Source organism: Sebastes fasciatus, chromosome 4 (assembly GCF_043250625.1).
Source record: "Sebastes fasciatus isolate fSebFas1 chromosome 4, fSebFas1.pri, whole genome shotgun sequence".
Lineage (NCBI taxonomy): Eukaryota > Metazoa > Chordata > Actinopteri > Perciformes > Sebastidae > Sebastes > Sebastes fasciatus.
The window spans coordinates 28,226,764-28,245,424 of NC_133798.1; the positions used below are offsets into that span (position 1 = coordinate 28,226,764).

Genomic DNA, 18,661 nt, shown 5'->3' on the forward strand with positions numbered 1-18,661 from the left:
CTTCTCACTTTTATTAGTATATATATATATATAGATAGATAGATAGATAGATAGATAGATAGATAGATACACGTGCATCTAAACAACGTAAGGTTAAACGCAAATAAACAAATTCCAAATCAAAACAACTATGTGATGTTAATTGTTGTGTTAATTGGTGTGGTTGGCTGCAAATTAAATGAACCTGTGCATGCAAGAATAAATTCATAAGTTAATGAGAAAAAAGTCGTAATATTACGAGAATAAAAGTCAGAAATTTACGAGAAAAAAAAGTTGTAATATGAGAATAAACTCATAAGTTTACGAGAAAAACAGTCGTAATATGAGAATAAGGTCATAAATTGACAAGAAAAAAGTCGTAATATTATGAGAATAAGGTCAGAAGTTTACGAGAAAAGGAGTTGTAATATTATGAGAATAAAGTCAGACGTTTACGAGAAAAACAGTTGTAGTATTATGAGAACAAAGTCACAAGTTTACGAGAAAAAAGTTGTAATATTATGAGAATAAAGTCATACGTTTATGAGAAAAAGTTGTAATATTGTCAGAATAAAGTCAGAAATTTAAGAGAAAAAAGTCGTAATATGATAATAAAGTCAGAAGTTTACGAGAAAAAAAGTTGTAATATTTTGAGAATAAAGTCATAAGTTTACGAGAAAAAAAGTTGTAATATTATGAGAATAAAGTCATAACTTTACGAGAAAAAAGTTTTAATATTAAGAGAATAAAGTCATAATATTATAAAGTAGTAATTTTAGGTTTTTCCTGTGAAGTTATGACTTTATTCTCATTAAATTAGGACTTTTTTTCACGTAATATTATGACTTTTTTTCTCATAAATTTATGACTTTATTCTTGTAATATTAAAATTTTCCCCTTAAACCCATGACTTTATTCTCGTTAAATTATGACCTTTTCTCTCGTGAATTTCTGACTTTATTCTTGAAATCTCAGATTAAAATTCCCCCTCAATATGGCCCTAATACTCTAAAGTGTAAACTGGGATGATGTTACCCTGTGTGGCTGTAAACCATCACAGTGCTATTAGTACTTTTACTGCAGTAAAGAATCTCAATACTTCCTCCTCCACGTCTGTTTACTTTACTTATACAATAAAGTTTTTTTTTAAAAAGCGCTTCTCGTTGTTGACCCTCCCGGGTCTCCGTAGTGGCGGTTTACTGGCTGCAGCGGATCAACAGTACCGACCAGTCGGTTATTAGTTTATCTTCTCCGGTACGTATGACACGTTTCTACGGAACCGACTGAAACACCGGCGTCTTTGCCGGTAACTTACTGCTGGTCTCGTGTTGTTTAACGTGTTTTTATGGCTGTTCGCTAACTTTAAAACCCTGTTAGCTGTGGCTGATTGTTGTTGCTAACTGTTAGCTAAGTTTAAGTAGCTTCACCGGCGGTTGGTTATTGGTTATTGTTAACTAGTGAAACCAGCAGTTAACTAGTGAAACCAGCGGGTAACTAGTGAAACCAGCAGTTAACTAGTGAAACCAGCAGTTAACTAGTGAAACCAGCGGGTAACTAGTGAAACCAGCGGGTAACTAGTTAAACTAGCAGTTAACTAGTTAAACTAGCGGGTAACTAGTTAAACCAGCAGTTAACTAGTTAAACTCGACCTACTGCTGGTTCTTACTGAACAAGTCAGCTGCTTGTTGGTATTTAATTAAAGTTCATCCAACTTCATCCAACAAAAACATCTGATGTGTCACTGTTGGTTCACTTAATGCTTATTAATGTTAACTTATTACTGTTATTATGTTAGTGTTAACAGTTACTGTTATTATGTTAGTTTTAACAGTTACTGTTATTATGTTAGTGTTAACAGTTACTGTTATTATGTTAGTGTTAACAGTTACTGTTATTATGTTAGTGTTAACAGTTACTGTTATTATGTTAGTGTTAACAGTTACTGTTATTATGTTAGTGTTAACAGTTACTGTTATTATGTTAGTGTTAACAGTTACTGTTATTATGTTAGTGTTAACAGTTACTGTTATTATGTTAGTGTTAACAGTTACTGTTATGTTAGTGTTAACAGTTACTGTTATTATGTTAGTGTTAACAGTTACTGTTATTATGTTAGTGTTAACAGTCACTGTTATTATGTTAGTTTTAACAGTTACTGTTATTATGTTAGTTTTAACAGTTACTGTTATTATGTTAGTTTTAACAGTTTAACTGCGGTGGAAGAAGTATTCAGATCCTTTACTGCAGTGAAAGTACTAATACCACACTGTGAAAATACTACAAGTAAAAGTCCTGCATTCATAACCTGAAGTAATATTACTAATACCACACTATGAAAATACTCCACTACACATAAAAGTCCTGCATTCATAACCTGAAGTAAAAGTAATAATACCACACTGAAAATACTCCACTTCAAGTAAAAGTCCTGCATTCAAAACCTGAAGTAATATTACTAATACCACACTATGAAAATACTCCACTACACATAAAAGTCCTGCATTCAAAACCTGAAGTAAAACTACTAACACACTATGAGAGTACTCCACTACAAGTAAAAGTCCTGCATTCAAAACCTTAAGTAAAAGTACTAATAACACACTATGAAAATACTCCACTACAAGTAAAAGTCCTGCATTCATAACCTGAAGTAAAAGCACTAATACCACACTATGAAAGTACTCCACTACGTGTAAAAGTCCTGCATTCACACCTGAAGTAAAAGTACTAATACCACACTGTGAATATACTCCACTACAAGTAAAAGTCCTGCATTCAATGCCTTACTGAAGTAAAAGTACTATAACACACTATAAAAATACTCCACTACAAGTAAAAGTCCTGCATTCAAAACCTGAAGTAAAAGTTCTAATAACACACTATGAAAGTACTCCATTACAAGTAAAAGTCCTGTATTCAAAACCTGAAGTAAAAGTACTAATACCACACTAAGAAAATACTCCAGTACGAGTAAAAGTCCTGCATTCAATGTCTTACTGAAGTAAAAGTACTAATACCACACTATGAAAATACTCCATTACAAGTAAAAGTCCTGCATTCAAAACCTTACTGAAGCGAAAGACACACCTGGAGATGCCTGGTTTTACCTGGACAGGAAGTAACTAAAGCTGTCACATAAATGTAGAGGAGTAAAAAGTACAACATGTACCTCTGAGATGTAGTGGAGGAGAAGTTGAAAGAAGCAGGACATGGAAATACTCAAGTAAAGTAAAAGTACCACTGCAGTAGGGCTGCACAATTAATCTAAGTCATTTTAATCTGTTTCAATGAAAATTAGAATATTGTCCTCTAATATTGCAAATCATATCGCAATTGAAATATCAGTCAAAATAATCACAATTAGATATTTTTTTCTTCATCGTGCAGCACTACTCTGTGGACAAAATAAAGCCTGAAACCTGAGTGATATTTTGAGACGATCATTGGTTGCTTCTGTTTCTGTCAGTTTAGTCAAAGATATATATGAAGATATTTCAGTAAAAAGCTTGTGTAAGAAGAAAAAGAGAAAATTCTTATTCAATTCATATTTATACTATAATTTCATTTATATTCAACACACTTAATAGGTTCAACAATTGTTTTCACTTATTTGCACTGTGGTTATTTATTGTATGTCTTCTCATTTCTTATTCTTATTTTTATTATTTACTTATATCTCTCTGCATATATTGTAGCATTATGTACATAATTTACATGTTACTTACTCCTTTATTTCTATTTTCTTACATTTCTTCATGTTTATATAAGAGCAACTGTAACGTCCCAATTTGAAAAATAATGTGTTTTCTTGTGTATTTTCTTGATTTTATAACTTTAACTTTGTGGGTTATTTAAACTTATTTCTCCTTGTTGTATATGTAAATGTTTTCTCTATCTATCTATCTATCTATCTATCTATCTATCTATCTATCTATCTATCTATCTATCTATCTATCTATCTATCTATCTATCTATCTATCTATCTATCTATCTATCTGTCTGTCTGTCTGTCTCTTCTCCCTTTTTCTTCTGCATGTTTGTAACTTCTGTTTTTGCTTGTTTATTTTCCTTCTTTATGACCTAAAACTAAAAAAATTGTGGCTCGACAATCCTCCCTAAAATCTTTAGCGAAATAGTGATTATGTTTTCATCATCAATTAATGTGTTTTAGTTTGTAAAATGCCAGAAAACTGTGAAATGTCCCAATTACAGTTTCCCAGAGCCCAAGGGGATGTCTTGAAATTACTTGTTTTGTCTGAACACAAAACCCAATAACAATATTTTTTAATTTAAGTTTTGCACATTACACTGATGTGTGTGTGTGTGTGTGTTTGTTTCCAGACGTTGCCATGGAGGATGTGCCCCGGCTAGTGTCCACAGGAGACTGTGTGAAGATCTGGGATGCAGTTTCCATGGCGCCGCTGGAGCAGTTCAACCCACATAGCAACAGCCACCCTGTGGCACAGGCCTGCTGGAGCTCCAACAGTATCCTGATGGATGGATGGATGGATGGATGGATGGATGGATGGATGGATGGATGGATGGAGCTGTTCATGTGTTTTTATCAGCTCAGTAATAAGACCTGGCGGCAGGATGTTAAAATACAGCACTAGTATGAGCTGGTAATCAATCAATAGGTTGATTTACACGTTGGTATGTTAATCACATGTGTTTAAATATGTGTATCAAGGGCTTTATTGATTAATCTGTTAATTATATCTTCTTGATTAGATGTTTAGTCTATGAAATGTCAGAAAATACATTGACTGTGAATTCAGAGTAAACGTCCCTGTCGAGAGTATTGCTCATCTAATAACAAGAACTAATGCATAAAGCCTGTGTGAGTCAGTGATGGTTGGATTAAAGGTGAACCAGCCTTGACCAGTTCTCCCAGACCAGTACCTGGTCAGCGCCAGCAGCAGCGGAGACAAACTGGTGGTTTCCAGCCTCAAGTCGACTCCTGTTCCAGTGGTGGAACTGGGCGAGGGGGTGAGTCCACAGCTTCTCTACCGTATACTAACACTGACCCACCTTTACCTGCAGTCAGCAGTCTGTACTCACCCTCGGCTCTTTGTGTCCGTTCAGAAAAAACAAACCAGTGTGTGTCTGAGTTCATCGTCTCAGTTTCTGGTCAGTGGAGGTCTGGATCACTGTGTTCACATCTGGGACCTGAAGACCAAGAGACTGCACCGCTCCCTCAAGGTAAGACCTCACACAGGACGGGACGGTAGTTAAACAGCATGTCAACTTTATTTCTGAAGCACCTACTGAAATAAAGGTTTGTTTCAAATAGTGTTGTCATGATACCAACTTCTGACCTGACTTCAATACGATACCCCCCTAAATATCTCGATACCGATACTGAACGATACCACAGCAAAAAACTAAAACATCAGGAAGAGTAATGGAATAATAGATGACACAACATGGAACTTTAAATAATTTTTTTATTAATTAAAAATGTTTAAATGTAAAAATTGATTTATTAAAAAATTAAATGGTATGCTGTAATCTGATGTCCCCTGTTCTTAAGTTCATGTGATTTCTTTGATAGTTCATTTTAAATTTAAATTTGTTTTTATACCCCCGCGTCAACGTGGTCGGGGGAATATAGTGCTCCGCGTGTCCTTCTTTCCGTCCGTCCTTCTGTCCGTTCGCGTGTCACACTTTCTTTTCCGGAGCAGAACTCGGAAACTATTTACTTCAAATTTGGTAAGATGGTTGACAGTGTGGTCTAGTTGTGCATTTTGGGGGTTAGAAGTCCAGGGTGCCCAAAATCTTTGCAATTTTTTCCAAAAGGGCAAAACCTTTGGCCCTACTTTAGTAGGAGTCAAGCAGTGAGCGGGGTTTGTGAGCCATGCTCACTTTTGCCTTGTTGATAATGCACACATATATACATTTCATCTCTATTCTTATTTCTATTTTTCTCATAACTTAACTATGTTTTTATATATTTTTATTCCACAAAGCACAACTCTAATTTCCCCCGGGGATCAATTAAGTATTTCTGATTCTGATGTCACTTATTAAAAAGCGTTTAATAAGGCTTTTATTTTGTAAAACAGCGCCCCTGTTGGCGCATCAGTAACAGTTCAGGCGGAGAGTGGTACTGCAGCACGGGAGACGACGAGAGGCTTCCTAAACAAAAACCCACAAAATGATTACACGGTAAAATAATACTTTAACACGTCCTCTTTTGTGGATTATGTGTTTGCTGAATTACAGGAGATGTTTGGACAGATTCAGAAAAGATGGTGAAACTAATGTTATCGATACATTTTATCGGTAATTAGAGCCGCGCTGTTATTTCCTTGTTTTTTTTAAGGGAGTTCCGCTGATAGAGACACCAGCTCAGAGTGAGATTGTGGTTCATGAGCTGCTTTAATCTTCTCTTGTTGACACCATCCTTCTGGTTAACACTACAGTTTAGTTTTTGACCGCTCGCTCCACCAGCAGTAAAGTTATAATTCCCTGCTCCCGCGGGATCCCAATCCTAACCTATCCTTTGAAACACACCGCTGCACACACACACACGGCCCACGGTCGCACATCGGCGCAACTCCCGGCTCGTATTAAAACACTGTCATAATACCGGTACTAATAAAACAGGGTACCCGGCAGGGTATACCGATACCTTTCTAGTATCGGTATACCGTGCAACACTATTTTCAAAGTGTTTTCTGCTACTTGCTGCTAAAGGTCTGAGGTGACCCCCTCTGTCTGTCCATCTCTCAGGACCATAAAGAAGAGGTGACCTGCGTGTCCTTCAATGCCAACGACAGCTACGTCGCCTCCGGTTCCACCAGCGGAGACCTGGTCCTCCACAGTCTGACCACCAACCTGTCCAGCAAAGCCTTCGGACACGGCAGCGACCAGGTCAGACAGTAATCATGTACTGTTAGATATACTATCAGAGCTGTTGTTTGTTAGAGAGAAATATAATTTTGTGTTGATGCGCTTTATATTGTATATTTCACATTAAATTATCCACAGTGAGAGAGTGAAACTATTTTACCTGAATAAATACTATACAGCTTTAAAGGGATAGTTGTGGTGTGTCTCATTGTGGTTGTATGAGGTACTTCTCCATAGTCAGTGTAGTACTTCCAGTAGATTGAGTTCAGACAGGAGTACCAGTACGGGAGCAAAGCAACGTACTGCTGTGGACGGGGGCAGCAGCAAAACGGACACCTGAAAAAATGTATATCAGTTTAAGTGTACACTATATTTAGAATATTTTCACTGCTCTACTACTAGACTGTCAGACCCTGCTGCAGTAAAATGAGAGGTTTTCTAAAGGGACTCTGGTGCATGGAAACACTACCGCTTTTGTCCACAGGGACCGCCAAAATCAACACAACATTAAAGTTCCTCGTAGTAACTTTAACCGTTAATCCAAAATTGTTGTGAATTAAATTTACTGTCGACCAACTAATTTTAATCGACTAATATTTTCCTTCATGCTGCTCCTGCTATATTTCTTCTAGCTTATTGCCAGTATAGAAACAAGTCATTTGTGGATCTAGTGAATCAAACACACCATTAAACCCACTACTTTGTTCTCAGTACTTTAGGTGAGGAATCAGAGCCCAGGAGTCTAAATTTAAATTCCTATCAGAAAGTGTTTCACTTGAGGAAGTCTGTGATTTCTCTAAAACATTTCCGAGAACATTTTAAGGAAATTGTGTTTCATCTTCAGCCCATCCATGACCTGAGGCTGTCCATGCTGAAGCGCTCCCTACTGGGCAGCGTCTCTGACAGCGGCACCGTGGTCCTGTGGGACTCCAACACCCAGAAGGAGCTTCATGTGTTCGAGAGCGCCCACAAGGCCCCGGGCTCCGGCCTCGCCTTCTCCCCCGTCAGCGAGCTGTTGGTGGTTAGCGTCGGTCTCGACAAGAAGATCGTCTGCTACGACACGACCAGCAAGATGTAAGACTGATGCAGCAAACACTGCTGTGGTCTTCACAGTATTTGAACCTACAGGGAATAGATCTAGTTTATAGAAACCCCCTTTTTATTGTACATCTGTAGTAAGTAAGTTATTATCGATTAATCTACTCATCACTTTCTTGATAAATCGATTTAAAGGTAAAATTGATAACATTCAGCCAATAGATGTCGCACTGTCCCTCCCCCATTCCATTCCATTCACTTGACAACAAGGGGATACACATCTAAAATGTCACCTTGCTGTGTTGTTGGGTGCCAGACTCCAGATATAACATACATATGAGTTGACAAACTGTGATTCAAGGCTTTAGCGAACTACAATATCAGAGAAACGTAACAGAGATGGAGAGTAAATGTTGCTAATATAGGGCGGCACGGTGGTGCAGTGGTTAGCACTGTCGCCTCACGGCAAGAGGGTCGTAGGTTCATGTTCTCCCCGTGTTGGCGTGGGTTTTCTCTGGGTTCTCCGGTTTCCTCCCACAGTCCAAAGACATGCAGGTTCATGGTTGACTCTAAATGTCCCGTAGGTGTGAATGTGAGCATGAATGGTTGTCTGTCTCTATGTGTCAGCCCTGTGATAGTCTGGCGACCTGTCCAGAGTGTACCCTGCCTTCGCCCAATGTCAGCTGGGATCGGCTCCAGCCCCCCTGCCACCCTAAATAGGATAAGTTAATGGATGGATGCTAATATAATAATATTTAGCCTTCTGCTAACCGCAGCCGTGAGCCATTGGCTGCGGTTAGCAGAAGGCTAAACTATTAGCAACCCTTTCTCTCCATCTCTGAAACGCTTCGCCGATATTGTACGACTCTCTTTTTGACTGACTTTACTGAAAGAAAGTTAACTATAGGCATCCAAAGAGTTATACGCCCTCAATTTATCTTTACAGCGCTGCCGTTTGTCCACCAGCCTGCATTGGACACCTGGCTACTTAGCTAGCTTAGGTTGTTAATTCCGCCATGGTGTCATGCAACACAGAAAATGAGCAAAGTTGTCACTCATCTGGTGATAGCACTGTGCTTTCCTACGCTGTGACAAGAGTGTGTGGATGAAGCATTAAGTTGTTAAGTATTACTCGTTTAGCAACTGGCTAGTTAGCTAGCGACCTTGCTGATTTCACCATGCTACAGAAAATGAGCCCAAGAGCGGACAGCGCCGGGTCACGATCCCTCTGCCTCACTCCTCGCCACCAAGAGACTACTTCACCGGGAGGAGAGCAGGCGTTAGCTAGCTAGCTAGCTTGTCAGTCTCTGGACAATCTATTAGTCATTCAGATTGAATTATCAGTTTTTAAGTTTCATCTTGTGTGTGTGTTCCTGCAGCATCCTGAGGTCGATCCGAGTGGACAGTCCGCTGACCTCGGTGGACTTCACTCCGGACGGTACCGGTGTGGTGGTCGGATCCACTCAGGGGAAGATCTACCAGTACGACCTGAGGAACTCCAGCGCCCCCACCACGATCATTGCAGCACACAAGACCTCCGTCACCTGCCTGCGCTTCCAGAGCAACATCAACAAACACAAGGTAGATCCAGGACAATACCTTACCCACAGATCCAGCACAGTACCTGCAGATCCAGCACAGTACCCGCAGATCCAGCACAGTACCCGCAGATCCAGCCCAGTACCCACAGATCCAGCACAGTACCCACAGATCCAGCACAGACACCACAGATAATGAATGTTTTGTAATATTATGATCCAGTCTCTTATGAGGCCTGTGATGCTTCTCTAGTCCCATTTTGACCTCCAGGCTCGGTGCGTTAATCTGTGGAAATACTGGATTTAAACAACCTCTACTTTTACTAACGTAATTTGATGATTGGTCCAGAGTTAAATTAGTAAATCCATCGAAACGCCTCTGGTCTTTCTCTCTTTTCTACTCCAGTCCAGTAAACTGGGCTCCACCAAGATTGTCAAGAGATCCTCGATCAAGCTGTCAAACAGCCAGCCAGACTCCAGCCCTGGCACAGGCCCCGCCCCCCACAGACAGGTGACAGGTACAGGTGGGTTCATCTCATTAGTCTTTGTCAACATTTCACATTACATCAGATATGCATTGCGTTAAGGCCCTGACACACCAAGCCGTCGGTTAAACAGTGTGTTGCCCTCGGTGAGCGTTTGTCGGTCTAGTTTTTGTGGTGTGTCCTGCAGCATAGGCTCTAGTCTGCCCGTGTCGGAGGTTTAATGAGCCCAGACACACCAACCCGACATCAAAGAACTAGCGGCGGGCGACGAAGGCCGCCTGTTGAGTCGCCTCGCTTTTGTCTTGGCCAAAAAGTTGCACTCGAACTCACCGCAAAGACTACAGCTAACGGCCAGTTAGCACTACTGTAGCATCACTGGCCGAATGATTGTCTAACTCTCCAACTCTCGGCCTTCGTCTCTGCTAGTTCTTTGATGTCAGTTTTGTGTGTAGAGCTGCAACGATCAGTTGATGTGTTGATTAGTCGATCGACAGATAAATAACAGGCAACATTAATTTCTGTCATTTTTCAAGCAGAAAAATTCTCAGGTTTCACCTCTTAAATTAATATCTTTGTGCTTTAGACTTTTGGTCACACAAATCAAGACATTTGAAGACGTCACATTGTGTTGCATTTTTTCACTATTTTTTTTACATTTTGCAGACCAGACAATTAATGGACAAAATAATCGGCACATTGATTATTAAAGTTATAATCTTGGAAGATATTTATTTGAATAGATGCCACTATCTATCGCTGAATGAGGAAACACAATGGTTTGAGGAGATCTTTGAGATTGTGACTTTAATGCTAATATTCGTTAGTTACATCATGATAAATTGTAATGTTATGAAATAAGTGATTAGAGGAATCAAACAGTACTCACGGCGTTGTTTCCAGCAGGGGGCGCTGGTACAGAGTTGATGTCCCGGGAGGCTGAAGGTCAGCAGGGGACGGAGCCGCTTCCTGTTGTGGAGAAGTTCAGCAGCGTTGGACGAAACAGTCTGGACGTCTTCTCTCCTGCTCGGGAAGGTGAGAGCTTCACTGACCCCTGATCCAGATCTAATCTATGTATTCAGATAGATATGCTATAAACCTTCATCTCGTCTTCCCGTCCAGACTCTCGGACCCAGGGGACGACCGGAGATACGCAGTTTGGAAGAACATACGGTACAACAGGAAGTCACTTTGAAGCTGATCTGGCTGATACTGCTGGTTCTGGACTAACGTTTGATGCTGTGTTTCCATAGCTACCAGTTTGGAGATGCTGTCCAGAGAAGGGGAGGGTCAGCAGGTCATCGGTCGGGGCAGTCTGGACATCTTCTCCCCAGTCAGAGAAGGTCAGACTTTCCTCACTCTACTGGTTTCTACTCAGTGGGCAACTCTGTGTGAAGTCAGATTGTATAGAAGTCTATGAGAAAATGAGCCTACTTCTCACTTGATTTATTACCTCAGTAAACATTGTAAACATGAGTTTATGGTCTCAATCGCTAGTTTCAAGTCTTCTTCAATACAGCATGATGTTCATTTAGTAAATTATGGCCAAAAACCAAGAAAGAATGAATCCATTAGAAAGAATGCAGGTTTAAGGCTCTTCAGCATTGGCTTTACTTTTCAGAGGTTGCCGCCTGGTAATGATCCCTCTTTCCATCCACCCACTCTGTGTTTGTTCTCAGTCTGAAGTCTTTGTTCTGCTAAAAGCTGATTAGAAACACGGTTTCATGGTTCAGAGACCAGAGTTCTCCAGGAGGAATCTACCTGGGAAACCAAGTTACTCTAATCCCCGACTGTAGCCGAGCGCTGATTCACAGATCTTTGGTTTCCATGAACGTTGTCATGGAAATTGTTGGGATCTTTGTTTTTTTTCAGATGCCAACTCGCACCGTAAGACCCCCCTGGGAACGCCACTGGTCGCTGCCACAGGCCGATGCTTCAGCCCTCTGTCCGTCTTCCAAACCCCTCCCACAATCAAAGAGGAGGAGCCAATCCCTGCTGCAGCAGCCGAACCATGTGACTCCAGAAAGGTGCTGACCTCTGACCTCAGTCTGATGTAGCGTAATATGACATGGCACAATGTAACGTCACAAACACTCTCTTGATTGCCAGTCCGACAAGGCCAGCGGCTCCAGTCTGGAGGGGGAGGGTCGGACCACGCCCACAGCATCCCAGCAGACCAATCACAGTCAGCCGGCCCTGCCATTCTTCACTCCAGAGCCCAGCCTCAGGAGAGCCAATGGGATTCAAGCCCAGCTGAGCTACGAGTCACCTGCAGCCGCCGCCACAGCAGGTAGAGCGAAGCGCCGTCACCGTTTGACTGTAAGTGGTGTTTTCTGGATTCTAAGAGTTCTCTCTGCACCTTCAGGTCCAGCTCTGTCGTCGGCGGTTTCTTCCTCGCTATCCAACAACATCGCAGAGGTGGTCGGACAGGCGGGAGCTGCTCCTCTCACCTCCCTGCAGATGCACTTCATCCAGAACATGATCCATGACACTCTGGAGGACTTCAGGTCCGTTTCTGACCTTTGGACTCCTTCCTTTAAAGGCTTATACCACGAATGTTGATGTTTCTTCTTCTTCTTCTTCTCTTCAGGGACTCCTGTCACAAAGACATCATCAACCTGCAGGTGGAGATGATGCGGCAGTTTTACATCCAGCTGGTACGAACCATTACTGACATTCTCTGTTTCTGCTGTGGTTTCAAGATGTCCGACAGTGTTTGTAGGCGTGAGATGATAAATCTGTTTAATACCATGTAAACACTGACGGGTGAACTGTTTTTGCATTGAGGCTTATTTGCGTAGAAAAGGGGACAATTTTGCGCTAAATGTCTGCATATTACCTCATTTATATACGTGCAAATAGCCCAGGAGCACCGAGATATGGAGGACGCAACCTGCCAAAATCGAAAATAAATAAATGACTCGATAAATACATAAATATGTCATTAAATGCAGCAAAAATAATATTAGAAATAAATGTAGCCATTAATAAATTGATCAAATGTGACAAATTGATATTTCTGTTTTAATTTGCTTTATGTATTTATCTTTTTTAATTCTCTTATTTATTTCCTTTTCTGTTAAATTTTCCTGCAGTTATTTATTTTTTTCTGCACGATTTTCCCTTTTGCATTTCACACCTCATTATTTCCCCAACTTACTTATTTTTATATTATTTTCTTTATATATTTATGTAAATGAGGGGATTGTCACTCAACGTGTGTCATCATGGGGTCAGTGTAGATAATAGATCGACTATATGCTATCCAGCTAGCTGCACTCCAGTCTTCCTTTATTTAAATAAATAAATGCATAAATAGATTAATAAATACATACATTTAAAAATAAATTAAAAATAAATGCAAAATGTTATAAATAAATTAAAAAAAATATTCTACATGAATAAATAAAAGGAAAAAATAAACAGAAGAGTAAGTAAATCAGGGAATTAATACAAAGATTTAAATAAATAAATAAGCAAATTAAAACAGAAATATCGATTTATGTCACATTTTATCAATTAATTAATGGCTAAATCTTTTTACATTTTGCTACGTTTGATGACATTTATTTATTTATTGAGTAATTTATTTATTTATTCATTGATTTTGGCAAGTTCTGTCCTCCATACCGTGACACTGTTTGCTTGGCAGCTCAGTTAAAGGTGGATTTCACCCTTTGAGGTGCTTTGAGAATTACACGGTTTCTTTTTGTCTTATTTGTGCAGGTTTAGCGACTGCAAAAGCTGCACAATCCTTAAGTGAATTCACCCCTCAGTGTTTTGTACTTTGATCCTGAGTCTGACGTCTCACGCTGTGTGTTTCAGAACGAGATCCACGGTCTGATTGAGAAATACTCTGTGAACGAGTCTCTGGTGGAGGAGGTGGAGATGCTGAGAGAGGAGAATCGAAGGCTGAGGACCAACTACTGATCCAGACTGGGTTAGACATCGTTCTGGGATGTGGGTTGAAAAAGTGCAGCAGAAAAAGAATCTCAACCTGGTGGAGAGAAAGTGTTGAGTCAGAATGAACTCTGAGGACGAGCTCTCATCACCAGTGCCTCCCTTCAGTCAGACTGTTGAGGAAGGTCTGCAGCTTCACATGGGAGGGAAGTTGATGTGTTTTGCAGCTGCAGAATGAACAGATGGTGTGATAAAATGTCCTACTGAGTCCCTCAAACACATAGAAACATCTTTGGTATTGTCATTTTAAACACAGATTTTGTAACTACAGTCTGAGGAAGTTTATAACACATTAGTTTACACTTTCAGACGGACATTTTCTCACATTATCAGCAGCTGGTTGCTTCACGTGTGCCTGGATTATGTTTGTATTAAGAAGAAACATTTTGTTTAAAGAATAAAAAAGATTCCTATTGATAATAAAACAAGGATTCCTTTTTGTGACACTTTAAATAATGAAAACAGACGATTTCTTTAATCGATACTAAAGTATAACTTCACAAATTGCTCCACATTCCTCATTTTCACACTATTTACCCTCTAAAAGAACACGTAAAATGACTTCTTTATAATATTATGACTTTATTCTCATAATATAAAGACTTCTTTTCTCGTAAACTTATGAATTTATTCTCATATTACGACTTTCTCGTAAACTTATGACTTAATTTTCATCATACTATGAATTTTTTCTCGTAAACTTATAACTATTCTCGTAATATTACGACTTTCTTGTAAATTTATGACTTTATTCTCATATTACGACTTTTTTTCTCGTAAACTGCTGACTATCATTACAACTTTTTTCTCTTAAACTTATTGCTTTATTCTCATATTACGACTTCTTTTCAGGTAAACTTAAGACTTTATTCTCATAATCAGACTTTTTCTCGTAAACGTCTGACTTTATTCTCATATTACAACTTTTTTTCTCTTAAATTTATGACTATTCTCATATTACAACTTTTTTTCTCGTAAACTTATGACTTTGTTCTCATAATATTACGACTTTTTTTGTCGTAAACTTCTGACTATCATAATATTACAACTTTTTTCTCTTAAACTTATTGCTTTATTCTCATATTACGACTTCTTTTCAGGTAAACTTAAGACTTTATTCTCATAATCAGACTTTTTCTCGTAAACGTCTGACTTTATTCTCATATTACAACTTTTTTTCTCTTAAATTTATGACTATTCTCATATTACAACTTTTTTTCTCGTAAACTTATGACTTTGTTCTCATAATATTACGACTTTTTTTGTCGTAAACTTCTGACTATCATAATATTACAACTTTTTTCTCTTAAACTTCTGACTTTATTCTGATGACTTTTTTTCTCGTAAACATCTGACTATTCTCATAATATTTTGTAAACATGACTTTATTTTCATCATACTAAGAATTTTTTTCTCGTAAACTTATGACTTTATTATTGTAATATTACGACTTTATTCTCGAAATGCATTATCCCTCGATGTGGCCCTCATACTCCGTCGTATATTGTAGATTGTAGTGAACAGTTGAAGGCTGTAGTTATATCAATCCACCTGAGGGGGGCAGCTTTGTGTCATCGCTGCGTCTCGTCTGCCAGAATAGAAGGAACAGAAGAAGAAATCTCCCGCCCCATCCGCTGAGCTTTTTAAACCAAGGCGGGACGACACTTCATTCACTCGATCAGTGTAGTTGGTGTTGAAACGTCATTTGACTTCACAGGTCGCTGCCAACATGGTGAGGACTAAAGCCGATAGTGTTCCTGCATCATACAGAAAAGGTACAGTAACACACTGACCATATTTATTAACGAATTTAGAGTGAAATAGCTGATTTGTTCTTGGGTTGAACTGTTTTGCCATGTAGTCTGGCGGGCTGGCAGCGCGCCTCCCGCCAACACGGAGGCTGCTTAGCTGCAGTCTTGGTTCCTCCACAACAACCAAAGAAAAATAGAAAATATATGTTAACTCACGCTATTGCAAAGGTCATATTCTGATCCGACTGAGGAGAATACATTTTACGTTGTCTTTCTCCAGAAGTTAGTGTTTTGCTTTCCCCAAAACTGGCGCCAGTTTTGAGCGCTGCAGTGCGGCTTTGTAAGGACGCCACACCAAACCCCTTTAAAAAGTTTCTCAATTTAATGCATTTTTATGCTCGTCGTCGAAGACACCAGTGAGGGGACATAATGGACAATATTGTTTTAACCCACTGAGTCTTCTGGTATATTCGGCATCCAATTCACCCACCGTTCAGCACTTGAATTAATAGAAATGGACCTTTTTAAAAACTTGGTTAGGGTATAATTGCTAATACTCATGTTAAATATCAGTTTATTGTGATCATGCATACATGCAGATACTGGTTTTCACACTGTAGCTTCTTTTTCAAACAAGCTTTCTCAAGCTCTTTGTTTTCTTTTTGTAACATTGAATCCAAACAATTATTCTTTCACTCTTGTTTAACCCCCACAGGGTGCAATAAAAGTCCTCTTACTGGTTGAACTATTGACTCTCCTAGATCCAGTTGTATTCATCCAGTCATCAATGTGTGTGTTTGATTGTGTTTGCAGCTGTAGCAGCTGCTGCACCCCGGAAGTCTCTGGGCTCCAGTGCAGCCAACTCTTCCTACTCCAGCAGCCAGTCATCCACTCCTGGTCAGTCACTGCAACCACTACCAACACACAACCACTACCAACACACTCAGCATATACTACTATCTGTCTATCTGTCTATCTGTCTGTCTGTGTATATGTGTATATATATATATATATATATATATATATATATATATGATATAATATATATGATACTGAGGTTATGGTGTTTTATTAATTCACAGCAAAGGGCAAATATGCTGGTGGTAACCCAGTGTGTACCCGTCCCACGCCGGACTGGCAGAAGGGCATCGGAGACTTCTTCGGTGGTCCCCCGAGGAAGCCCGAGAAGGAGAACCAGAAGCCCCAGGAGGTAGAGGATGATGAAGAGGCTGGAGGCAGCGGGATGCCAAGCAGGAAGTATGTTTGCCAGCTGTGTTGGACATTATCTGAAAGAATCCTTTATACTAGTAGATGAACTACAGCAGGACTTTAACCTGGAGGCTTTTATGGAGTCATAAGAAAATTAATTTGGAAATATACAGAGGAATAAATAGGTAAATAAAAAAAAAATGTGGAAATAAAAATGACAAAATATAAAATAGTAAAGCATTTTCATTTATTTTCACATACATTCGTTCATTTATTTCCGTATTTGTATATTTCAAATGTATATCTTGCATATTTATTTTATTTATTTTATCCCTTATTTGTCTTTATTCTTTTCCCTATTGCTTTACTTATTTTATTTATTCCTCTTTGTATTTCCACATTTTTAATTAACTTATTTATTCTTTATATTTCCACATTTTCTATTTACTTATTTATTGTTTTGTTTATTCCTATTTATATTTTCCGCTTTTTTGAATTAATTTTTTCCTCTTTATATTTCCACATTTATTTTCATCTTTTTCAGATGTATTCTTTCTTATGGCACTCGTATGACTCCATAGTTTGCTCCTCCATGTCTACTCCTGTTAGTCAGGATATGTCTTAAATTAAAACTTAGGTATCTTATTTTTCTGCCAATAGCTCAAGCAGCCTTGTCTAACGACTGGCCTGCAACTAACAATTCATTTTTATCAATTAATCATTCGATTATTTTCTCAATTAATTGATAAATTGTTTGGACTGAGAAATGCTAGAAAATATTTTCAAATTGCTTGTTTTTTCCAAAACCCCAAAATACTCAGCTAATTATAAAAGAAAAGCTGGGAAAATTGGGCAGTTTTGCTTTTAAATAAATTACTTAATTGGTTAATTATCAAAATAATTTAAAGGAGTTAAAACTAAATAAAATGAGTCAACAGTCATCATATGTGACTTTTCATTCTCCAGGAGCGACGTGATATTAAAATCCACTGCGCACAAGAAAATATTAGAGTTGCAACTAATGATTATTTTCAGTATAGATCAATTAGCAGATTCTGCTCAAGTACATCAATTAATCATTTTGTAACAAAATAGTGAAAAATGAAGGACCAAAATTCCAGACTTTCAATTTAATGTCAAGTATGACAAAGAACAGCTGAAAACTGAGTATTTTTTGCTTAAGAGATAACTGAAATGTTAAATTTTTCAAAATGGTTTCAGATTAATCGTCTTTTGATTGATTACTCGTTGGAGCTCTATGGTAGATTCAGTTTGTCTCATTTGGATCTGATCACAGATTTGTGTTTCAGCTTAAATGAGAATCTCAATACTTTCAAGTCACAATTGTATAATCCATAAAACAAAGTACTGAAAATTCGTACCAAATGTTTTGTCGGATTTTTAGTTTAATTTTCAATTAAATCATAACTGCATCTTATATTTTAGTTTTTTAAAATCCTTGTTTGTTCTGAGAAAATTTAAATGTCTTTGCTGTTTTGTTTGTTTTTCAAACTTCTGCAACTCGAGTCAGACGATAAATAAATGTGGAATCTGATTATACGTGTTAAGTTATATTAAAAGCAACTAGAATGAGACGTTAGTTCATTCTAGTTCTGAGTGTTCTTTAAGTTTCCTTCTGGTTGAGACCGTGTTTGTTTTCCAGGTCCAGACCGCTGCCTGCTGACGATGACGATGAATGAATGAAGACGATGAATGAATGAATTGAATTTGTCTGTCGTTCCTGTTTGCTGCCTCCAAATTTATTTCGTGGCATTTTAATGTACATCTGTATATACAATTTCAGCTCAATTCACTTTGTATAGTTCAATAAACTTTTTTTTAAAAATGT

General features: G+C 38.5%; 2 protein-coding genes across 4 annotated transcripts; both read left to right on the plus strand.

Annotated features, from left to right (window-relative positions):
* The first annotated feature begins 1,123 nt into the window (after positions 1–1,123).
* nedd1 (NEDD1 gamma-tubulin ring complex targeting factor) lies at positions 1,124–14,277 on the plus strand. 3 transcript variants are annotated; one of them, XM_074633341.1, is made up of 16 exons: positions 1,124–1,233; positions 4,321–4,464; positions 4,874–4,968; positions 5,065–5,181; positions 6,715–6,855; positions 7,679–7,908; positions 9,252–9,453; positions 9,817–9,934; positions 10,796–10,927; positions 11,015–11,065; positions 11,146–11,235; positions 11,765–11,919; positions 12,002–12,182; positions 12,258–12,399; positions 12,483–12,549; positions 13,718–14,277. In XM_074633341.1, the coding sequence occupies exons 2-16, from the start codon at positions 4,329–4,331 to the stop codon at positions 13,820–13,822; spliced, it is 1,962 nt and encodes a 653-aa protein (XP_074489442.1). In that variant the 5' UTR covers positions 1,124–1,233; positions 4,321–4,328; the 3' UTR covers positions 13,823–14,277. The 3 variants fall into 3 exon arrangements, with proteins under 3 accessions (XP_074489442.1, XP_074489444.1, XP_074489443.1); XM_074633343.1 differs by having other exon boundaries at positions 10,799–10,927; XM_074633342.1 differs by having other exon boundaries at positions 1,155–1,285.
* A 1,191-nt stretch (positions 14,278–15,468) lies between these two features.
* pclaf (PCNA clamp associated factor) lies at positions 15,469–18,661 on the plus strand. The gene is made up of 4 exons (XM_074633344.1): positions 15,469–15,627; positions 16,417–16,500; positions 16,686–16,860; positions 18,476–18,661. The coding sequence occupies exons 1-4, from the start codon at positions 15,582–15,584 to the stop codon at positions 18,510–18,512; spliced, it is 342 nt and encodes a 113-aa protein (XP_074489445.1). The 5' UTR covers positions 15,469–15,581; the 3' UTR covers positions 18,513–18,661.